A 23,662-nucleotide genomic window follows, 5' to 3' on the forward strand; every position below is an offset into this window, starting at 1 on the left:
GAGGGGGGATTATGGTGTGGGGTTGTTTTTCAAGGGTTGGGCTTAGCCCCTTAGTTCCAGTGAAGGGAACTCTTAAGGCGTCAGCCATTTTGACATTTTGGACAAATTCATGCTCCTAACATGTGGAAACAATTTGGGGATGGCCCCTTTCTGTTCCAACATGACTGTGTGTATATATCACCCATAATCCTGCACGCCAGTGCCTAACATACCCTCCACTTTTGCCCAGGAGCACGTTTTGCCACAATACAATGGCATCACATCCACACCAACAAAAATAATTTGTTAATGGGGGTGTGGTGGTGGATTACTCTCTGTGTCCTGTTGGGGAGATTATTTTTCACTTCCTGTCATGGCAGGATCAATAAGTGAAAATAAGCCTGAAATAATTAACGTACTTCCAAATCCAAAGACTGGTTATTTGCAACGTATTACATTTTTTGCTCTTGTTACAATTAGTTTTTTTTATTTATTTTGTTTATTTAGTTGACCAAATTTACTAATCATTACCTAAAGGCTTTAAAAAAGGTAATAGCGGGTCACATCATTGATCTCATTGATATACAACACATATCCAGAAACTTACGGCTCTTGAAATAAAACTTCTCAAAACACAGATGATAAACGTAAAGAAAAAGAAAACTTTATTTACTGGTTGTTCAGTCATTTGTAAGTAAACAGGTATAAAAATGCCGCCATCTCCTGGACTCTCTCAGCAGTTAGATCGAAATGAGAACCTGGGGGACTCCAGCCTTCATTTTGGCATTGTCATTAAATGTATATCTGTAGATAAAGAACAGGACATTAGTGACATTCTTATACTTCTTCTTTAATATTAATACAAACCTGTAACTTGGCTTATGACAAGGTATTCATAAAAATTTGTAGATATAAAAGTTTGAAGAATTTTCTTACACCTGAACATGCTTAGAGTAAAACTGAGATGCTGAAGGTAACACACACTATATTGTCAAAGTATTGGGACACCTGCATTTACACGCACATGAACATCCCAGTCTTACTCCGTAGGGTTCAATATTGAGTTGGCCCACCATTTCCAGCTATAACAGCTTCAACTCTTCTGAGAAGGCTGTCCACAAGGTTTAGGAGTGTGTCTATGGGAATGTTTGGCCATTCTTCCAGAAACGTAGATTTTTTTTTGTTATTATTTATTTGAGACAGTCAAAGCTTTCTTTTGGTGGCATTTAATCACTGTTATATATATATATATATATATATATATATAGAAAAAATGTAGTGAATCATTTGAAAAAAAAAAGTATTCTGCTACATTTCTTTGGCAAAAATAAACAATCTATGGTACATATATATTTAAAAATAGATCAATCCCGATATACTGACTGCCTTTTTAATTTCTTAAGACCCCTTTTTTGGAAAGTAAAAACCCCAAAGTAAGTAAGTAAGAGGCATGTCGAGTTGTTTTGAAGTTGTTTTTTTTTGTAACATTTTTTTGTTTCGCAGTGATCAGGGACACTGACCGATGTAAGAAAAAAAAAAATTTAAATATATTTTTTACTTTTTTCTGTTTTTGCTTTGTATATATATTTTTTTTTAACAATTTGTTTTACATACTGACTAGAGCAGTAGTGATACTGTACTGCTCTGGTGAGCTGATCAGGATTTTCTTTTTTAAACTGATTGTTTATTACAATGATGAGCAATCATTTTTATGAATGGCTTCCATTTATGTGCCATTGTTGTTCAATTGTCATAGCAGTGATTGGCCACAGCTATCACATGGTGCAGGTGTTCTGTGATTGGTCCTGTACAATGTGATCACTGTGACAAATTATGAATGGTTTTGAATGAAAGCCATTGTGTGATTGGTCACAGTAATCACATAGTATCAGGGCCAGCCTGGTACAACGATCTTTGTTCCACTGGTCAGCAGGTCAAAGACATGCATGAGGTGCCCACCAGGATGATAGTGCTCCTGCTTGGTTGTATTATGATTATATTAGGCAGTGCGTGAGGTGGTTAAAAAACTTCCATTTGAAGGATGTACTGTATACAACCTACTGCAGCAAAACTGACTTTTATGAAAACAAAAAATGCTGCTTACATGCAGGTAAATGACAGCTCCCTGCCAGCTTGTTTTTCTTTGTAAAAATGTCAGGGAAATCAATTTTAAAAAAGAAGCTGGCACAAAATGTCATTTATTAGCAATTTAAAAGTCTTTGTTTTTCTATAGATATGTCACTTTGTACTGTACATCCTACAGCAAAAAGGGCAAAAAAAAAATGAGGGTCCCCACCAAAATCCATGCAATAATCTGAGCATGCAGCCTGGCAGGTCACATACCCTCAACATGGGGGGGGGGGGGTTATTCATGAGGACAAGAGCCTCTTTCCCACAACCCTGGCCTGGTGGTTGTGGGGGTCTGCAGGCAGGGAGCTTATTAGAATCAACAAAAAGGGGGAACACCCAGATACTGCCCCACATGTGAATGAATAATGGGCAAATAGTACCACTACTCATTCAAAAAAATAATGTAAACAGTAAATAAAAACGACTACATATTTTTTGACAAGTTCTTTTTCAAAAATAAAAAATGTAAATCCATGGTCAATCACGTTGTCCAGTGATGTAGAGTCTCATGAATCACAATGAACAACACCCACTGAAAGAAACAACCTGACAACCCTAACACGACGAAGGCCACTTGCCCCATGACAAGATTCCCAAGCTGTCATCAGCAATATAATGGAAGGGGTTGGGTTAGTGGTGACATCTTTGCCCAAATATGGCTGTAGTGGGGTGCCCCTTTATCCAGATTCAGGTGGAAGTCCCTTTAACTCAACTCCCCACAATCCTCTAGGCTTCCAGCAGCCCCTGAGCTCCTGGACACGCCCAGGGGGTATAAATGCCAGCTCCTCCCAGTTTCCGGTGCTCAGAGAGATCCTACCTGATGGGACAGCAGTGACTGGGCAAATGAGCTGTCCCCCGGTGCTGGGTCTTCCCCTGTTAAATCTGGTGTGTGGGCCACCAGCAGTAAGCACAAGAGCATGCAGTGTCTGTCCAATCCCCGGTCATTGGAGAGGACTCTGTTACAGTCCATGCGGAGAAGCTGTCCATGCAGTGGGGTGGTCCTATCTACAGTCCCCAGAGCCTCCTGACCGAAGTCAGTATCAGCAGTGCCAGTGTGAAGTATGTGCCAGCAGGAAATCCCCTCAGCTCACAGTCTGTTGAATGAATGATTGCTATCTTGGACACGTGAGATTTCTTTAACTCTCTATTCTATAAGTAAACTGAACTCAGAACACTCTGCTGCCATCCAGCGGTCATTAGTAGAACTGCGGTAGAATTGTTTTCATACAGTATGTCCTAACCCTGTCTTCCTACTGTTCATATTACCATTTTGTACTGCAAACCCCTGTTCACATGATCTTATGTATAATCTAAGTTGATTTTCATTGTTAAGTAAAGTAGAAATTGCACATCCCCACTGGTCATTTGGCTGATACTGTTACATAACATGGCCATGTTGCCACAATTGTAAAATGATGTCACCTCCCCCAACCCTTTCCCCTTGCTTGTGTGTCTAAGGATTCCCGACCATATAAATGAATGGGCCGAGTGATGTCAGTAGTCACTAAGGACGCAGGCACTTGATGTCTAATGAAGGGTCCCTATGTGATCCCGCAATGATGACTTTCTATATGATCAAGCAATAAAAACCAGTCAAAAGAGCCGGAAAGTCGGAAGGTTAAAATCCAATCTCCTTAATCTAAAGTGGTGTAGGGGTAAAAAAAAACATGCAGGAGGCTGAAAAGCATCAAATGTTTTGTTCCTAGTTTTTTTTTACCCCTACGTTGCTTTCAATAAAAAAGATTGGATTTGAACCTTCCGAGTTGCTGGGCTCTTTTGACTGTTTTATAGCTTGCCAAGGTTTTCAGCAGGGCACCTGTAAGAGATTAAACCTCCTTTGAAAAGGATAACAGGGTGGTAGCACTGTCAGTTTTTGTTATTGCTCTGAATGCAATAAAGAACAGTTTTGTACTTTACAACAAGCTTGTCGGTGTGATAATGACATATTTATCCATTGAAAAAAATAAACACACAAGCTCCGTACTACATACATTTCAGCAATTTTCAGTGTGACACGGCTAGGGCTGAGTTGGTTTGGGGACAATTCTATAGTAACAATATAAGGACAATACTCACATCACTCCATCCTTCCCAGACTGCACTGTCACTGTAGAAGCTCCTACACGCTTCATCTTCAGTAGGTCCCCGCGCCAAAAAAATGTCACCTTATTGACACTTCCAACATCTAAGTTGGCATCAATAAAAGCTGTGTATGTCATGCCCGATATGATAGGACCACTGTAAAATTAAAATAAATTAATTAAATAAATAAATTAAAATACAATAAAAAATAAATAAATAAAAAAATAAGGAAGTAAAACGCACAGGGGGTTTTCCATGGTAAAAAAAAAAAAAAAACAGCAAAATTTTAAAGCAGTATTAAACCCAAAAGCAAACATTTATTATATTGCATCTTACCAATTCTTAGATGTGATGGCTGCAATACTTTTCTTTTTTAGGCTTTCTTTCCTTTTCTTTCCCCTGTTTATCTGGCCAGTAAGTCTGTTGTTTTTCAAAAGCACAAGCTCTCCAGCAGAATGTATCAGTTTACATGAATGGGACACACCATTTAACACTGGCAGGGGCAATTAAAGTGATCAGCTTTTATTTATTCATGTAAAACCTTTATCCAATAGGTTTGTTGTAACAAATTATAAACTGTGAGCTACAGTTTGGCTTCAATATGTTATTATTTTTAAATATATTGGTACATTTTACACTACCCTGCCCCTCAGACTGACAATGATGCTGTCTGCTGGACCTCCTGTGCTCCTTCATCCAGAGTGGAGGCACTCAAGTACAGGAGGTGTGTTACTGGCCAAATCACCAGATGAAAACAGAGAGAAAAAGTCAAAGAAAATAAAATAAATGCAGCCTCCACAACTAATGATTGATCAGCTGCAATATAATACATTTTTGGATTTAGGTTTAAAGTGGTTCTAAACCCATGACATTTAGGGAAGCAGGAATGACCAAAATTGTTTGGTCTTTGAAAAGTGTTGCTCACCCGTATATTTTGTACTCTGGAGTCTTTCCATTAGATCCTTCTAGGGACACAGCGAATGATCCAAGAACAATAAAATCACCTTTAACACGAACAGTGACCTTGTATCGCCAACCTGCAGAAATATTACATGATGATAATATTTTAAAAAATGTATAGCTGGTCATCCATCCAAACTGCATGTATATATGTTCTGTGCAAATGGGAAAAATGAAACGTTTCCATGTTCTCTGCAATTCAACTGTGTGAATGTGGAAAATACCACATTATGGCCACTCGATGGCACTGAACATAAGTATGCTCCTAAGTGCCATCTAGTGGCCATTCTTCAGTATTTTCCACAATCACACATTCAGTATTTTCCACAATCACACATTCAAATTGCAAATAATATAGCCTGAAAAAAAAACGCAGTTTCAATGGACGAGCATTTCTTTTTATAAACAACCCCCTAATGAGATGTTATCAGCTAAAAGGAAATTGCCGCTCATTAAGAAACAAATATATCATATTATTAAAAATCCTCTTTCCATTGAAACATCCAAATGGGATTTTATAATATGGCAAAAAAAAAAAAAAAAAAAAAAAAAAAAAATCATCATGGCAGCAGTAGGAGTGGCAGAGCCTTTCCTGAATTCCTGCCTGCATAGAGTTTACAATATAGTCATCCAAAAAACCTTGCACTGATACATGAAATGGTTTCTGAAAGTTTGACATTATCTTTTTCATTTGATCCACAACAATCTGCTGCACACCATTTCAATTATCCTGTGATTTTGTGTAATCCTGCAATCAAACCTGAGATGGAAATTTATAACAAAAAAATCACATTGCCCCATTGCACACAAATTTTTAATTATTTTCCTTATTTGAGCAAATCATTAGAAATGGGCAAACATTTTGTGCTTAGCAGCTGATGGAAAGCCAATACAGTGAGTCACCTAATTCCCTGGCTGGAGGACATTCAGCATCATCTATTTTCTTTTCTCCCCAGCCTCACTGTTCTTGGCCCATCCCTGGAATCCCAGTCTTAGTGCGTAGGGTTCAATATTGAGTTGGCCCACCCTTTGCAGCAATAACAGCTTCAACTCTTCTGAGAAGGCCTGGCTCGTAGTCTCCTTTCTAAAAAAAATCCCAAAGGTGTTCTATAAGGTTAAGATCAGGACTCTGTGCAGGCCAGTCAAGTTCTTCCTCCCTAAACTCTCTCATCCGTGTCTTTATGGACCTTGCTTTGTGCACTGGTGTGCAGTCATGTTGGAACAGGAAGGGGCCATCCCCAAACTGTTTCCACAAAGTTGGGAGCATGAAATTGTCCAAAATGTCTTGGTATGCTGAGGCCTTAATAGTGCCCTTCACTAGAACTAAGGGGCCAAGCCCAACCCCTGAAAATCACCCCACACCATAATCCCCCTCCACCAAATGATTTATACCAGTGCACAAAGCAAGGTCTATAAAGAAATGGATGAGTGAGTTTGGGGTGGAGGAACTTGACTGGCTTACACAGAGTCTTGACCTTAACCCAATAGAACACCTTTGGGATAAATTAGAGCGCAGACTGTATCTCCAACATCAGTGCCTGACCTCACAAATGCGCTTCTGGAAGAATGGTCAAACATTCCCATAGACACACTCCTAAACCTTGTGGACAGCCTTCTCAGAAGAGTTAAAGCTTTTATAGCTGCAAAGGGTGGGCCAACTCAATATTGAACCCTACGGACAAGGTTTTGGATGCCATTAAAAGCAGGCGTCCCAAAAATTATGGTAATATAGTGTATGTCCTGCTGCGGTTTCCAGTCCGGAGTGCAGTGTTCTTCTGTTCACCGGTTCAGCTGTGACTCAGGTGCAAATTTTCACCTGAATTCGCACCTGAGCCGGACCCAAAAACTCACAGGAACCTTTTCAAAAAATCCACTTTTGCCTTTAGGTCATTTCAGTCACTGCAGTCACTGGTATCCTGCACCCTACTAGAAATGTCTATATGAGACCTACACAATTTTCTCCTATTCACAATAATTCATGGAAAGGAGAGGGACTGTAATAGTGAACTATGAGGGATGGTAGGAGCAATGCTAATCCATCTAAAACTTACTTGAAAAGAGTTTGCCATCTCCAGTGTTCAAGTAAAATTTCTGAGTGAACGATGTGATTCCAGAATAGTTTGCTGCAAAATGTCCCATCGTTGGGCATCCATTGCTGGGACACGGGAAGCCGACACCCTGTGGGGAGAGAGGAGAGATTGGTACAAATATTGCAACAAAAGTGGTTACTGTCATCACCAATCCTTCCATTTCTAATGGGATGTATTCATAGCCCTAAATGTACATGGTTTCCCTCTACTTGTTTTTACATTTACAGAATGCTTGAGGTAATTGTAGCCGTATTAGTGCACTTGTGACAGAGACAATTGAGTACTGTCCGTGATACTTTTTTTATTTGCACTAACATACAATTTTTCAGGACAAGCTTTCGGGTATGTCCCCTTCATCAAGATCCAAGCAGTACTCAGGCATTGTTTCTCAAACTCCAAAAGACAATAAGGTGTGACCACCTTTCTCCTGCGCTTGGTATCCCAGCCCCTCTGACAGTGGCTCTGAGGAAGAGGCTGGGCCTCGAAACGCGTCAGCCATCATCTCATCGGTCATGGACAATTATATGGACTGACCCGGACATTTGAGCAGTATAGCTCGACATGCTTTACTTTTATCTACGTCTGTGAGTAGCCATTTTTAATGTTACATAATAAAGCCTGTTATTGAGGATAATGCGCTAGGTCGGTGCTCCCTCTTTTTGTTTTCTTTGCTTATTGTTTCTCAAACTGCAGATTAAAAAGACCAGTGACATTCCATCAATGATGAATTCCCACAATGTATTTCAGATCTATCACTTTTATAATAATTACACTATAGGATGGGTTTGTTTTGGTGCTTCATATTTCCATTAAAGAGAAGATGATGGTTGCCCTTTTGGCTAAGAGTAAAATGTAGGGGTTACAGTGTGTTTATAATAGTATTTAGACTAGGGTATAGGATAGATATTGGAGGATGGGCTCAGGCTAAGGGTGAAGGTCAAGGTTCAGGTTATAGTACAGCAAATATATAACTGAAAAATGTGACTATGTGATGAAAATGCCCATCTGCACAATTTTTTGGTGACAAATCAGTTGATAAAGCTTCGAGCCCCGATATCTCAAACAAGCAGCCCAACTTACAGATACAGAAAAAATGTTCTGTCAGTATCATGTGATAATATGGCGCATACTGCATTTTCAGGGGTGAAAAAAAATAACAGAATGCCCCAACAATAAATCATCAAGGAGCTGATGAGGAGAGAGGTTGCCCTTTTGAAGCTCAAAGCATATAGATCATTTTGAGACCAGGCCACAGAGGAGGGAAATTCAGTTGTGGAGGACTTTGTAGAATTTGGTGACTATCCTCTACAGTAAGGGATGAGGTTTGGGTCTGCCACTACCAGGGTTTGCTATGAATCCAGCATATTCAAAATGTGTGGCCCTGGCAAATGAATGCAGGAATTTTCTGGACTCAATTCTTTGTAACCATGATGCACTGCCTGGCCTTTGAACTTAGGTAGCTAAAAACCATAATGGCCTAAAAAGCCAATAAGGGGGTGTATGGATATGCCAACCCCCTCACTATTAAAGGGTGAGATCACAGTAGCTATATTGACTACTGAAGAAATGGGGACTATGAATGGCATAGAGAGATTAGCGCTCAAGCCGCTCTAACCAAGCTGCTTAGATACTTTTCAGCCACTGTGCAATATTTTTGGCTATTGTTTCTCAAATAGTACTCTGATGCTTATTTCAAGATAAAATCTGTTTTATTTCTCCTTCTTATATTGCAGCTTAAGCAAGCTGCTTACATACTGTTCAGCCACTAATATCTGTAGTTTTGTCTCTCAGATAATAATTTTTAGTACAAGATAAAACCTTCCTCATCTATTTTTATCTGGGACTTTTTCAAGCACTTGCATACTCTACTGATGCTAGCCAACTTCTATCAAACACCTACCCGAAGCCTATATTGGGAATATTCTGGGAATAATTGGGGATTTGAGAATGGGAGGAGGTTTGGGAATGTGGGGTCAAGGTTTTAAAGTGTTGTTGTGCACCGTTTAATAATATTTTATTAAACTTTTAAGACAATGCAATGTGGTAACAGTGAGAAAAGAAGCTCACAAGCTACCATTAAACTGTTATGCCACTGGCCAATTTGTTGGAAGTTGAGCAATTTAGCTTTAATCATTTAAGAGTTAACATTCCTATAGCTTTTGTTGTTGTGGATGCTATTTCCACTGTGAGTTGAGGCCTATTACTGCTGGATACAAAAATCTGATGTTACAGCCCTGTGTTGCCGGTCACGGCACAGGGCTCTGAAGAAACGGCACAGATGGCTCTTCCTTCAGAGCTCAAGTCCCGATTATGTCGTTGGCTGCATATACAGTAAATATCTCCCAAACGGTGCAAGTTTAGGAGATATTTACAGTACCTATAGGTAAGCCTTATTATAGGCTTACCTATAGGTACAAACAATCGATGGAAGTTTACTTCCACTTTAAGCCAAGCTAAATATAAAAGTTAAAAATGAATGACGCATGCAAAATATGTGATGCCAAAATACGGTGTCGCTTGTCACAGTGTTTCTTCCATGTCACCCTCAAAGTCACAGGTTAAGAGCCTTCTACCCTCTGTATGGTATTTTTTTAAATGTTTTTTGCTCTGTTAAGTGTCCCCCATGGCAGTGCCCAGATCTCTATATTAGACAATAGCTTGCCTATTGGCCCTGAAACGCCCAGAATTAAGTATCAAGGTTTGCCCTACCCTAGACTTCAGTGGGATTAACTGTTAAGTTTGCATTTTCAATTAGGATTCACAAACCCCCCCCCCCCCCCCCCCCCGTAAATTGAACCTAGACAGATTCACCCATCCCTACTCTGAAGCTTCCATCAATACCTAAACACAAACGTTTCCCTATTACATTAAAAAGGGAAACTATGTCTGAGGGTCTTACAATAGAGTTCATCATAGTTTTGTATTTCTCTTTTGGTTCTCAAAGCTCCACATGAATAATAAGCAGAGAACCCAGATGGTCTGCTCCCCTTATTTAGCTGTTTTTGGTCACAGTTCATATTGGTTCTGAACTTACCTCCAGGAAGGCATTGTAGGATGATGCAGCGTACCCCATGAACCCTTCAGGATTGAGAATGCTCTCTGTGTAATATTGGTAGCTGCGCAGGTGATTGCATGCGGCCAGGTCATCTACCACTGAAAAGAGGCATTGAGACCAACAGTCAACATTTGATTTTCTCCACATCCATGAGGATCATATCTACAGAGTCATGTGTTCATATACTGCAAACCGTCCATAAATCCAATAGTATCTCTACAGTAACATTACATCTTGGCAAAGTCTTTCCCTACAGATTAAAAGGTATGCAATCCTGTACAATAAACTTCTTATATTTTATTCCTTTTGGTCCGTTTTATATCCCATTGAAAGCATCTTGTTATATCTCTTAATAAGTCCGAAAAATACCTGTTGATCCTTTGAACTGATATCTTCCTCTACTCCCTGCTTGGGCTGACTTATCAAGTACACTATTCTCAACTATCTTTAAGGACTAAAGCACCTTCCCTCCTTGTTATGGAAGTGAGAAAAGGGGTAGGTGATCTGTAGTCCTGTTCTAGGGTGGCAATGCTTCTAACCCATAGATACAGTATGCATTGCCAGCCTGGGACAGGAAGTGTGTCCTTGGCAGGATCACCAAGTGAAAACAAAGGAAAAAGTTAAAGACGTGAACGAATGCATCCACCGCATCTAAGAACGGGTAAGCTATAACATTAAATGTTTAGATATGCTTTAAACTGAACAAATATATATGTTGAATTATTTTGTTACTGCTTTTATAATTTACAGGATTTCTAAACTGTATGATGTAAAAAAAAGTGTAAGATTTATATCTATTAGAAACTCAAGTGTAAGATTTTAAATAAATCTGAGACCGATTATAATGTTGGCCATACACATAGACATTTTCAGGCAATTTCAACAAATTTCAAGCCACTTTGAATTGCAAATGCAACAGATACTTGCCAAAATCTAAGCACTGTGCCACCCATGAGTTCTATGGCCCACAGAAATTTGGTAGATTATAAAAACAAAACTTGGCTATACACATAGACAGCTTCAGTACAAATTACTAAAACATACAGTAGATTGACATGGAATTGAAGCAGGAAAAAAACTACTGCTATTCATTTTTTAGTAATATAGTATTTGTTATTTCCCACACAAATCAAGTGTGTTTTCTCATTATATAGTATAATTACCATTGGTTATTTGATCAAGGGTTCCAACTTTTAGGATCTCTGTCTTTTTACATCCTGGCATGTGTTGCCCTCCATTCGGGAAGAAATCCAAGTGCCCGACAGTCTGACTCATTCCAAATCCTCCTAAATCTAAAGAAAATAAATAAATAAATTAAAATATACTACATATATATTTAAAGTATATGCAAACCCAATCACTGAAATTTCATATAAGCTTATTATGTTAATGGTATTTCAAAGGGGAGACTCTGATGGGCTGAGCTCTATTTGGAACTTCTTATCTTTGTTTTACTGAAGTTTTTTTATTTTCGTCGAAATCATATCATGCAGTTTACAAAAAATCGGTTAAACAAATTACTGAGAAATTTAGAGGCCCCTGGTATAATGCACAGGTACCACTTTCTCGTTCTCATTGGGGAATCTGCCTCATGTCTTGAATTCACCAGGACTAATTCTAGTAGTGAAATTCCACTCCCAGCAAACATGTTCTTCCCTTTTATCCTTACCCCACCACACAGTATTAGGTTTATCCTCCAAACCTCTTCACTGTACAATATCCACACTTCCAACCCACACACAGCTCTCCTGCACCTGTTGTCCATTATCATACCCTTCACACTCCTATCCTATATATACTGCCTCCTGTCATACACTCCTATCCTATATATACTGCCTCCTGTCATACACTCCTATCCTATATATACTGCCTCCTGTCATACACTCCTATCCTATATATACTGCCTTCTGTCATACACTCCTATCCTATATATACTGCCTCCTGTCATACCCTCCACATTCCTCTCTTGAGCATACTGCCCAATGTCATACTCTCTGCATTCCTATCCTATACATACTGTCCACTGTCATACCTTCCACACTCCTCTCCTGTACATACTGCCCACTGTCACACCCTCCACACTTCTCTCCTATACATAGTGCCCACTGTCATACCCTCCTCTCCTGTACATACTGCCCACTGTCATACTCTCTGCACTCCTCTTCTTCATAGCCTCCTCACTGGCCAATCAAGCACAGTGATACCATGATCATGTGACCAGTTATTGGTAGTATTGGCAGTGTGGGCAGGTGCCAAGTCCTGCTCTCCTGTACATACTGCCCACTGTCATACTCTCCACACTCTTCTCCTTTACATACTGCACGCTGTCATACCCTCCACACTTCTCTCCTGTACATACTTCCCACTGTCATACTCTCTGCACTCCTCTTCTGTACATACTGTTGCTGTCATACCCTCCACATTCCTCTCCTGTACATACTGCACATTGTCATGCCATCTGCTTTCCTCACCTTTGCCTCCTTTACACATTGCTGCTGTCATATCCCTCAACATTCCTCTTCAGTACAAAACCCCCCTGTCATATTCTCTTCACTCCTCTCCTGTACATACTGCCCACTGTCATACTCTATACAATCCTCTCCTGTTCATACTGCCCACTGTCATACCCTCTGTACATCTCTCCTGTACATACTGCCTGCTGTCCTACGCTCTGCACTACTCTCCTTTACATACTACTATTATCATACCCCTCAGTATTCCTCTCCTGTACATACTGTCCACTGTCATACCCTCTACACTCCTCTCCAGTACATACTGCCCGCTGTCATACCCTCTACACTCCTCTCCAATACATACTGCCGACTGTCATTCTCCCCACACTTCTCTCCTGTACATATTGCCCACTGTCATACTCTCCACACTCCTCTCCTGTACATACTGCCCACTGTCATACCCTCTACATTCCTCTCCAGTACATACTGCCCACTGTCATACCCTCTACAATTTTCTCCTGTACATACATTTGCTGTCATATCCCTCCACATTCCTCTCCTGTTCATACTGTCCACTGCCATACCCTCCACACTTCTCTTCTGAACATTCCGCCCACTGTCATACCCTCCATACTCCTCTCCTGTATACTGCAAACTTTCATACCTTCCTCACTCCTGTTCAGTGCGTACAGCCCACTGTCATACCCTCCACACTTCTCTCCTGTACATACTGCCCACGGTCATACCCTCCTCACTCCTGTTCGGTTCATACTGCCAACTGTCAAAACTTCTGCACTCCTCTCCTGTACACACTGCCCACTGTCCTACTCTCCACACCCCTCTCCTGCACATACTGCCCACTGACATACCCTCTGCATTCCTCTGCTGTACATACCACCAACTGTCATACCCTTGGCACTCCTCTTCTGTACATACTACCCGCTTCCCCACCTTTCGCAGTTCACTACTACACTTCTTTAGCATGGCTTGCTCCCCAGACTTGCTCTTTTTGGAACGGGAACACTTTTGCTAGTTATAAATAATAATAAAGACATACCACGGTTGAGCAGAGTTAAAGCTCCGTCAGTGTGGATGGCATCGACCAGCGTAGCGTCTGACGGGTCCAGTCTGACCTCAATGGGTGTGTCCTGGAAGTACGGTTGAGCTGGGTCCAATCCTGCATCATAACATACAAGGGATAGTCAGTATATAAACTCAGAGATTCCCTTTACCTAGAGTAATGGCTTGTCTTTTCCCCCAGCCCCACTGGTTAGGGACAGTGACTGGTCATTTTTTTTAAACTCTGTATGACCATTGGTGGCACGTTGATCCTGTAAGCAGTGAGGGCAATTGTCATTTGCACCTATATGTTGATTAAAGAATATTTAAACTCTAGCAATGATATTCTCCTAATTTGTTCCCTTTTCATCTGCTAAGTATACCATTAAAAGCGTTTTGTTATATCTGTTTGATAGGTGCATAAAATACTGTTAGTCCTCATATAAATCTTGTGCACTAATAATTTTCAGTGTTCTATGCTTGTGCTACACTTTTATCAGTTACATTGTTCTGAGCTATATGTTGACTACAATACACTTCACCCAATGCTTTAGTGGTGAGGAAGGGGGAGGTGTTTGTGATCCTGTGGTTGGGAGGCAACATTGCTATAAATTCAGTACAGTGAGTGAGCGCTGTCACCCCAGAACAGGAAGGGCATCCAAGGACTGTAGCCATGACTATGGCCTGACTGGTGAAATGTGTTGGCTGTTTTACAGCTGTTCCATGTCATTTCAATAAAGGATATTGCCAAGTGACGTTTACCCGAGTGCCAACTGTCCCTTCGGTGTTTCATAGTATACAGAGGTATCAAGACTGGAGGCTTTCAGTCTGAGCACCGGGAAGAGCTAAGACAACATCTGCTTTACCTGAAGAGTGATGGTATTGCTTGAGTTAGTAGAACTAAAAACGAATATGGTGACCCTATTATCACTAATTCCCCTTTCCATTTTCCTACAGTGCAACCAGAGTGGTCGCAGTATACTACTGACACTAGGGAAAGACCATTATAGGACTAATATGTGCTCTCCTTTGGGCCCCGGGTGACATCTTGAACTGGAAAGTGTCTATACTTCAAGTGTTGTATACCCAGGCCTTCTGAATCAAAAATATTTTGGTAAAAGAACTTCCCATGCGTTCTCTCGTTTCTACCCTATGTTACAGAGTTACAGTAATACTTGGTACGGGACTGGTACGTTGAATATATTACATTTTTCCTCTTGGGTTTAAATATACTTTAATTGAATTCTGCATAATAAAAGTGGTAAAGTTTTCATAGAAAAACATTGCCAACTGGAACTTGCAGGTGAACAAAAATAAGAAATCATTTTATTGCACTCTTAAAATGATTATAGCCTTATTAGTGCACTTGTGACCACAGTTGAGTACTGGAAATTATCCTTTTTTGAATTCGAAATAACAGTTAATTTTTTAGGACAAGATTTTAGTGGTCTATCTCCTTCTTCTTGGTCCAAGCAGTACTGATACACCAAAGTCTCTGTGTATCAGCACTGCTTGGACTAATTAGACGTACAAAAAAATGCCCTAAAAAATTACCTGTTAGGGCAAATAACAGTATTACGGACATAATTCAACTGTGTTCAACACCACAGAGTCACATTCCCTTAAAATCAAGTAACAGATTTAATATGTTTGTTTAGAACCACCATTTTTTAGAGGTTGCTAGAGGTTTCTTGAGCTGTTGCTAATTGACCTCCCATTTTATGATGCCTGCATTGTTCCAGGGTCGATACCACTTGGCAGAGCCAGTAGCATGAAACTAGCGATCTTTTTTAGCTGTCTGTAAGAGTGGAATTCTGACCACCACTATAAGGGTTGTATTCTTCCTAATGATTGCCAATGTAAGGGGCAATATTTCTATTGACCATCGATGAATAACCTTTAGTAAGGGTTCCTCGGTACCTGAAAATGTATTGTATGGGTTGCTCTGGGGTAAAACATTGCAGAAAGGTTTAAAAGAAAGAACTTAGGTGTGCTGTAAGTCTTCATCTGGAGGAACTCACCAGTTATTCTGCCAATTCCAGGGTGATTCTTCCCAGCTTCCCCCGAAGCATGTGCCCCCAGACTGTGCCCAATAATGTGGACATTGGATGGAGAATATTTAAAAACATTCTTGTAAAGGAAGCACAAAACATACAAATTTTAGCAAATAATTTTCTTAAAGCTGAATTCTAACCAAACCACTAAATACACATATGAACTACATACTGTATATGGGAACTGTTTTACCTGCCACAGGAGACCTGTAACAAGACAGTATGTATGCTGCTGTTGCTGGTCTCTACTGAAAATGCTAGTTGCATGGCTGTCAGTTCCAATGACTTCAGTACTTTCTAACCTGGAATTATCATGCAGGAGTTCTGATCTTGCTTTGACTTCCCTGACCTGTTTGTTCTGTGCCAGTGACTTGGAGAACGTTACAGCCAGGAAACTAGCATTCTGGGTAGGAGGTCAGGAATAGAAGCCTATTAGTTCTCACACTACAGATTTTCTTTATAATATTTTTGCTTTGATAGCTAAAGTATTTTTATCATGCAGAATTAAAAAGAGGTAAGGAAGTCATTTTTCCTACCTGGAGAGTTTTAGTGAAATAAGCCACCTCAGCCCCCACAACACGGATATTGTTTGAAGCTTGAGTGTAGAACCCCACAGAACCGCCGTGCCAATCCACGCAGATACAGTTCACATCCTCCACTTTTAGCATGGCCTGGAAGCAAAATGGTTACAGATTATGGTGCCAATGGTGATGCAAAACAACATTTATTAAGTTCAAGAGAAACAGGAGAGCCAAATAAGACTAAGACATAGGTGCCACTAGACGCCGAGACATCCCTAATCTCCTGCTCACTGTCAGGGTCTAATTAGACCAGAGCATCTAATTCAGACTCTCAGAGTTACATGCTCTGAATTATACCGGAAGAACATGGTGAATGACATCTAACAGAACATGGTGGAGTGATATCCAGCAGAACATGTTGGGGCAACATCCAGCCGGGTCCAATGAATAAGATCCAGCAGAATTTAATGCAATGATATCCAGCAGGACATAGTGTATTTAAATCCACTGCTTGGTAGAGTGATATCCAGTAGAAAATAGTGGACTGACATCCAGCAAAACATTGTGGAGAGTCATTCTGAAAAATAAGATGGATTGACATCCAACAGAACATGGTGGAATAACAGCCAGTAAAAAATAGAGGAGTGCCATCCAGCAGAACATGGTGGAGTGAAATCCAGCAGGACATGGTGGAGTGTAATGCAGGAGAACACAGTGGATTGACATCTCACAGAACATGATGGAATGGCATCCAGCAGAACATGGTGGAGTGACATTCAGCAGAACATGGTGGAGTGTCACCCAACAGAACACAGTGGATTGACATCCCACAGAACATAATGTAGTGACATCCAGCAGAACAAGACGGTGTGCAATCCAGCAGAATAAGATGGTGTGACATTCAGCAGAACATGGTGGAGTGACATCCAACAGAACATGGTGGAGTGTCACCTAGCAGAACATGGTGGAGTGCCATCCAACAGAACATGGTGGAGTGTCATTCAGCAGAACACAGTAGATTGACATCTCACAGAACATGATGGAGTGGCATCCAGCAGAACAGAAAAGACATTGTAGAGATGTATCTACATACCTGGCACATCTCGATCATCCATCTCTTCTCGCCATTGTCCAAAAACCCGTGAATAATAAATCGTGTCTTACGAAAAGTTTTGAAATTGGACTCTTCAATAGTCTTGTATTGGATGGCACTGATTTCCTGCAGAGGAAAGCATGGATGAGAATTAAATACATGACCTATACAAGGAGCAAAATTTGTATTAGCGTGTGAACTGCACTGGAAGTTTATCTAAAGCCAAAACTATTTAATGGAGTGTGAAAGGGTTGGACCCCCTGTCAAATATCTATTTCTTCTCTGTGCCCCTCTGAGGATCCACCCTCTTTATTTGTCCTGTGTCACCGAGACAGAAAGTGTTTGGAAATCCAGAAAGTTACCATTGTCACTACAACAGGAAAAGAGGGGAAATCTTCCAACTGGGAACACCTGTTTAGGAAGGGATTTCTCTCATTTCTGTGGATTTCCTTTTACCTGTCAGGGCTAGGAAATGAGAGAGAAAAAATTGGTTTTAACCATTACTTGCTCTATCGAAAAAAAAAAAAAAAAGGGTTTGACAATACACTTTAAATGCCCCAATAATTCTACACATGGGTTTTATGGCCCAAGCTGTGGGAGGTCATCAAATGACCAAACTCCACTGTCATGCCACTGGTACCTTATACAAGCACATTCCTTTCTAGCTATATACTGCCTCGCTAATAGCTTGTACAGGATAGGAATTCTACAGGTTCAGTGCGTGTTAATCACATATTAGATCTTACCTGGTAGGTGTTGAGGTTGTCCCGGGTGTAGAGCAGGAATCGAGTATTTATCTTCTCTGGAGACCAGGGTAAACGGGGCATGGGTCTCTGTAGAGTCCATGACCAGGGGTATTCATCCGAGAAACAGCCAAGGCGATCGTAACACACTTGAGCTAATAAGAGGTAAAGAATATGCGAGATCTACAATATATATATGATAAATCCATATCCCTCTCTCTCTCTCTCTCTCTCTCTATATATATATATATATATATATACAGAGATGTATAGTGACGAAGTAGAACTACTTAAGTACTGTACTTAAGTACCGAAATGCGGTATCTGTACTTTCCTAGAGTAGAATTTTTTCTCCTACTTCTACTTTTACTTCACTACATGTTTTCGATGATTTCGATACTTCTACTCCGATATGGTAGGTTGCATAAAGCTCAAAAAAATGTGTATAATGTCATTTGTAAATCAGCGCATACGAAAATAAAGGCTGTGTATAATAAAAGCTGCTATACCAAATCTTTCCAATAAAAAGAAAATATGAAACAAACAAATAAATTGTGCTACAGCGCTTAAAGTGCATCAACAAACTACTAACAAACACAACTTGGCTGTGCGAATAAAGTGCCTGTGCAATCGATATAATATCATCGTTGCCCCCAGTGCCCTGCCCACACTCCACACAATATCAAAAATAAAGTGACATGAATGTGCTAAAGCCTAAATGCAGTGAAAATAATTATTCCCACAATGTAACAGTAAATTCCATTCATATAAAATATGACAATAAATCACAATAAAATAAGTTATGAAATAAGTTAGGTCAGGTGCGTGCAACAAGTTGAAGTGTGTAAACCTATCTATAACGAAAAGTCCATAAATGAATTCCAGTGTGAAAATCTAAAGTGTCACTTCACTTGTCAGATGCTTCCACCTCCTTCTGTGCTTGAGTGACCGACCAACACACTTAATGGTGGTGGCACTGGTGCATAGCGTCTGGGTGGCACTGTGGCACTGGCACTGACTGAACTGGTTCAAAAAGCCATATATATTTAATTATTTCAATTCTCAATCTCATAGGTCCTCTGCTCATAAGATATTAATAACTTAAGATTAGGTGATGAACTTCTTGGCGGCCCTGGCAGGATGACGGGGACACCCGCCACTTCTGGAGCCGAGCCGCTGTGATTCCCCAACATGTGACAAAGTGACAGCCAGGAGATCTAGTGGCTAGTAGTGCTCAACAATACCGCTTTTATATATAAAAATGAAATAAAATATACTGACTCACAATTTAGTAGTAGTAGTAGGTAGCGTGTAGCAGTAGGCAGCACAACTCAATTCAATCAATCCCACAGCCTCGCTCGCGCCGCGGCCCGCGGAATCACTGTCATGATCATCAAGTTAAGACCTCACTGGAGGAGCCGTGCTGCCGTCTTCCCGCTCGAGGTCTCCGCCTCTAAACGTGTTGTGTGTCACTCAGACTCCACCCCTTAGGGCCCTTACTGAGAGGAGTTGTGACACGGGTGGCGGGACGCGGGAGCAGGACTTGGAGCATTTTCTTCGTTATCTCATCTTCTTCTCTATGAGGTGAGTGAGGTGGACCGTGGAGAGGGCCTAATCCTTGCCATGGCAAATGTGCCATTTGAGAATCAAATAATCAATATAAAATATTAATATATTATATACACACGGGTCACGGGTGGCTTTTTTGAACCAAGAAGAGTGAGACTGACGGCTATGATGATTATCCGACCATCCATGGTCCATGGACCATAAGTGTTGTGGTGGTGCCTGTGCTTCCTGCGGCCTGCCTCTGCCTGTGCGGCTGTGCCTGCACTGCAGTGGCCACTGGCAGTGGCACTTGACTTGAGCAAAGCAAATGAGCACTACTAGTGTGAAGGACAGGTGGTGGAAGCATGTTCTGACAAGTTATTATAATGAAAATAATATAGACAGCTTTTTGAACCAGTGCAGTGCCAGTGCTACTAAGGTGAGAGGCAGAGAGAGAGGCTATCCAGTCCACCACTTTACTTGAGCAGATCACAGAAGAAAGGTGGAAGCATCTGACAGCAAGTGACAGCACTTCTTAGATTGCATACTGGAATTCAGTTATGGACTTTTCGTTTTAAAGTTTAGTTTACACACTTAAACTTGCACCTACATTATTCACAATCAGAACTTATTTTATTGTGGTATTGTCATATATATTTTATATGAATTAAATTTACATTGTGGGAATAATTTGCACTGCATTTAGCACAGACATGTCACTTTATTTTTAATACTGTGGGCGATGATTTTGAATACAAGAAGAATATATATATATATATATATATATATATAATTGCAGGCACTTTATTAGCATTTTTAGCACAGCCACTTTGTTAGTAGTTTTTGATGCATTTTTCACTTTAAGCGTTGTAGGTTTGATGAAGCTGGCCTGGCACATCATCATCAATTGAGCAAATCAAATCAAACCGCGATTAAGAAGACTGCGCATGCTCCTGTTCTGCCTTTTGATCAGCTGAAAAGATGGACGAACCAAAAACACCACCTTCCACCCCTGGCCCTTCAACTTCAAGTGATCTGCCTGGCTGTGAGAGTGAGGAAGCTCAGGAAGGAGACCACCCCTGGCTTTAAAAGGGGAAGGGAGGGACTTTATCTGTTTTTTGTTTACAAAAAGTTACAGCCTAAGGAATTGTGATTGTCCTTTAGGTTAATCATTTGAATAAATCATTTTAAATAATAAAAAACAATATGATGTTCAAACTTTTGACTTCTTTCTTTAATAACTACATAACACAGTACTTGTACTTCTACTTTCAGTACTTGAGTAGAATTTTTTTTTCCAAACTACTGGTACTTTTTACTTTTAGTACTTAAGTAGCAAATTGTTTGAAAAAACTACTTGCAATACTTAAGTAAAAAAAATGTTGAATACTTTAGTACTTCTACTTAAGTAACTTTTTCTGCGAGTACTTCCACTTCTACTCAAGTCACTTTTTGATTGAGCACTTGTACTTTTACTCAAGTAGAAATTTCGAGTACTTTATACAAATCTGTATATATATATATATATATACAGTGGTGGCTGGTGGCAAAAATTGTGGAAACTTTTAAAAATGTTAATGATTTGTAACTTTGCAGGCTTATAGGAAATGTTATTTTGCACCAAATGCAAATGTCAATGTAAAGACAATTCAATACAAAAAAAAACAGAATTCAAGTATATGCAGTACAACAATAGCAACCGGAACACACATAGGTGGTTGGGATTTTCAGTGGAGTAGAATAGTTTAATATTTCTATTTTTGCCCAGGTTACACAGATCGATAAATATGTATCTATATATATATATATATATATATATATATATATATATATATATATATATATCACTCACCTGTCTTCACTGACTGTATAATGAACATGAGCAGCAAAATCTTCCCCAACATCTGGAGAGGAGAGAGAAGTTCAGTATTTTGTGTGGGAATTACAGACAGAAAACACAAGTTGTCTTTACATACACACTGATACAGTCATGTCTACACTCCATGAACAATCTGAGACATCTCAGCGCCACTTATATAGTAATAGTGGATATGGAGAACCCTGGCCTCACTTATTGCCAACTGACTTGTACTATGCGGTGTAGGTAATATATATCTATATCTATCCATCTATCCATCTATCCATCTATCTATCTATCTATCTATCTATCTATCTATCTATCTATCTATCTATCTATCTATCTATCTATCTATCTATCTATCTATCTATCTATCTATCTATCTATCTATCTATCTATCTATCTATCTATCTATCTATCCATCTATCCATCTATCCATCTATCCATCTATCCATCTATCCATCTATCCATCTATCCATCTATCTATCTATCTATCTATCTATCTATCTATCTATCTATCTATCTATCTATCTATCTATCTATCTATCTATCTATCTATCTATCTATCTATCTATCTATCTATATATATATATATAGTATATTTACACAGGAGGTGGTCAGACACTGCAGACATTTTACAGGAGATTCACAGAGACTACAGAGATACACAGAAAATTGCAAGAGACTGTCAACATATTAAAGGAGATGGTCAGAGACTGAAGACATAATACAAGAGATGGTCGGAGACTGCAGACATACAGGAGATGGTCAAGAGACTGCAGACATAATATAGGAGATGATCAGAGACTGCAGACATTATACTGGAGATGGTTAGAGACTGCAGATGTAATACAGGAGATGATAGGGGACTGCAGACATGATACAAGAGATGGTCAGAGACTGCAGGCATGATACAGGAGATGGTCAGAGACTGCAGGCATTATACAGGAGATGGTTAGAGACTGCAGATATAATACAGTAGATCATAGGAGACTGCAGACATCATACAGGAGATGATCAGAGACTGCAGACATACTAAAAGATATGGTCAGAGACTGCAGATATAAAAACAGGAGATGGTCAGAGACTGCAGACATACTACAAGATATGGTGGGAGACTGCAGATATAATACAGGAGATAGTCAGAGACTGCAGATATAATACAAGAGATGATTGGAGACTGCAGATATACTACAGGGGATGATCAGAGACTGCGGATATAATACAGGAGATGGTCAGAGACTGCAGATATAATACAGGAGATGATGGGAGACTGTAGACATACTACAGGAGATGGTCAGAGACTCCAAACATAACACAGGAGATGGTCAGAGACTGCGGACATACTAAAGGAGATGATCAGAGACTGCAGATATAATACAGGAGATGATCAGAGAATGCAGACAAACTACAGGAGATGGTTAGAGACATGATACAGGTGTTGCTGGAGACTGAAAACATGCTGCAGAAGACAATTAGAGACTGCAAGAGATCAATGTCATTATAATCCCCTTTCAAATAAATGATTAAATTCACTCCTACTACTGGTGTCTGCCAAGTTTGGCCAATGGGAATGAATTAGAAATATCACATTATACTTTATGCTCAAGAGTCAATTAGAAATAAGGAAAAAATAAATGCGAAGAATACACAGTACAATAAGAAATGATAGACAGATTGTGTTCCTCCATGCAGGATTCGGATATTGGTGAGCGGGTCCTATAGTCTGCTATAACCTGACATGTGTGTTCTCTGGTCACTTACCTTGGTCCTGATCAGGTGAACTCTGCGAGATGGACATGAGAGAGATGATGGCACTTATATAGAGAGATCAGAGGAAGGGTCTCTGTATTGTACTTCCAGTATAACAGAGAATCGAGTCAAACAAGTTCCAGATGATAATTTATCCCCACAATTACCTCTGCCATGTGTGTCCCTCCAGGGCAAATGTTTCTTGCAGGATTACCAGCACCTTCAATTCAAGAATTCAGACAGCTATAATTCATAAATTGTATTACACACAGACCAAAGTCTTGT

At 40.0% G+C, this 23,662-nt stretch overlaps 1 protein-coding gene across 1 annotated transcript; it reads right to left on the reverse strand.

Moving 5' to 3' along the window:
* Positions 1 to 698: 698 nt before the first annotated feature.
* Positions 699 to 21,726, reverse strand: LOC309563775 (pancreatic lipase-related protein 2-like). Its single transcript, XM_082268379.1, has 12 exons — positions 21,620 to 21,726; positions 18,223 to 18,374; positions 17,477 to 17,602; positions 16,399 to 16,533; positions 15,830 to 15,938; positions 13,807 to 13,926; positions 11,460 to 11,588; positions 10,276 to 10,394; positions 7,203 to 7,329; positions 5,117 to 5,228; positions 4,186 to 4,347; positions 699 to 783 (listed from the first exon to the last, which is right to left on the reverse strand). The coding sequence occupies exons 1-12, from the start codon at positions 21,669 to 21,671 to the stop codon at positions 720 to 722; spliced, it is 1,407 nt and encodes a 468-aa protein (XP_082124505.1). The 5' UTR covers positions 21,672 to 21,726; the 3' UTR covers positions 699 to 719.
* Positions 21,727 to 23,662: the final 1,936 nt, after the last annotated feature.

This window comes from Pelophylax lessonae, assembly GCF_965119305.1.
Source record: "Pelophylax lessonae genome assembly, chromosome: 9".
NCBI classification, from domain to species: domain Eukaryota; kingdom Metazoa; phylum Chordata; class Amphibia; order Anura; family Ranidae; genus Pelophylax; species Pelophylax lessonae.

Coding starts and splice junctions, on each gene's coding strand:
- LOC309563775 (XM_082268379.1), bottom strand. CDS start 21,671: ATGTTGGGGAAGATTTTGCTGCTCATGTTCATTATACAGTCAGTGAAG. Junction 17,603..18,222: donor ACAACCTCAACACCTACCAG/GTAAGATCTAAT, acceptor TTTCCTCTGCAG/GAAATCAGTGCCATCCAATA. Junction 4,348..5,116: donor CCAGAGTACAAAATATACGG/GTGAGCAACACT, acceptor TTAATTTTACAG/TGGTCCTATCATATCGGGCA.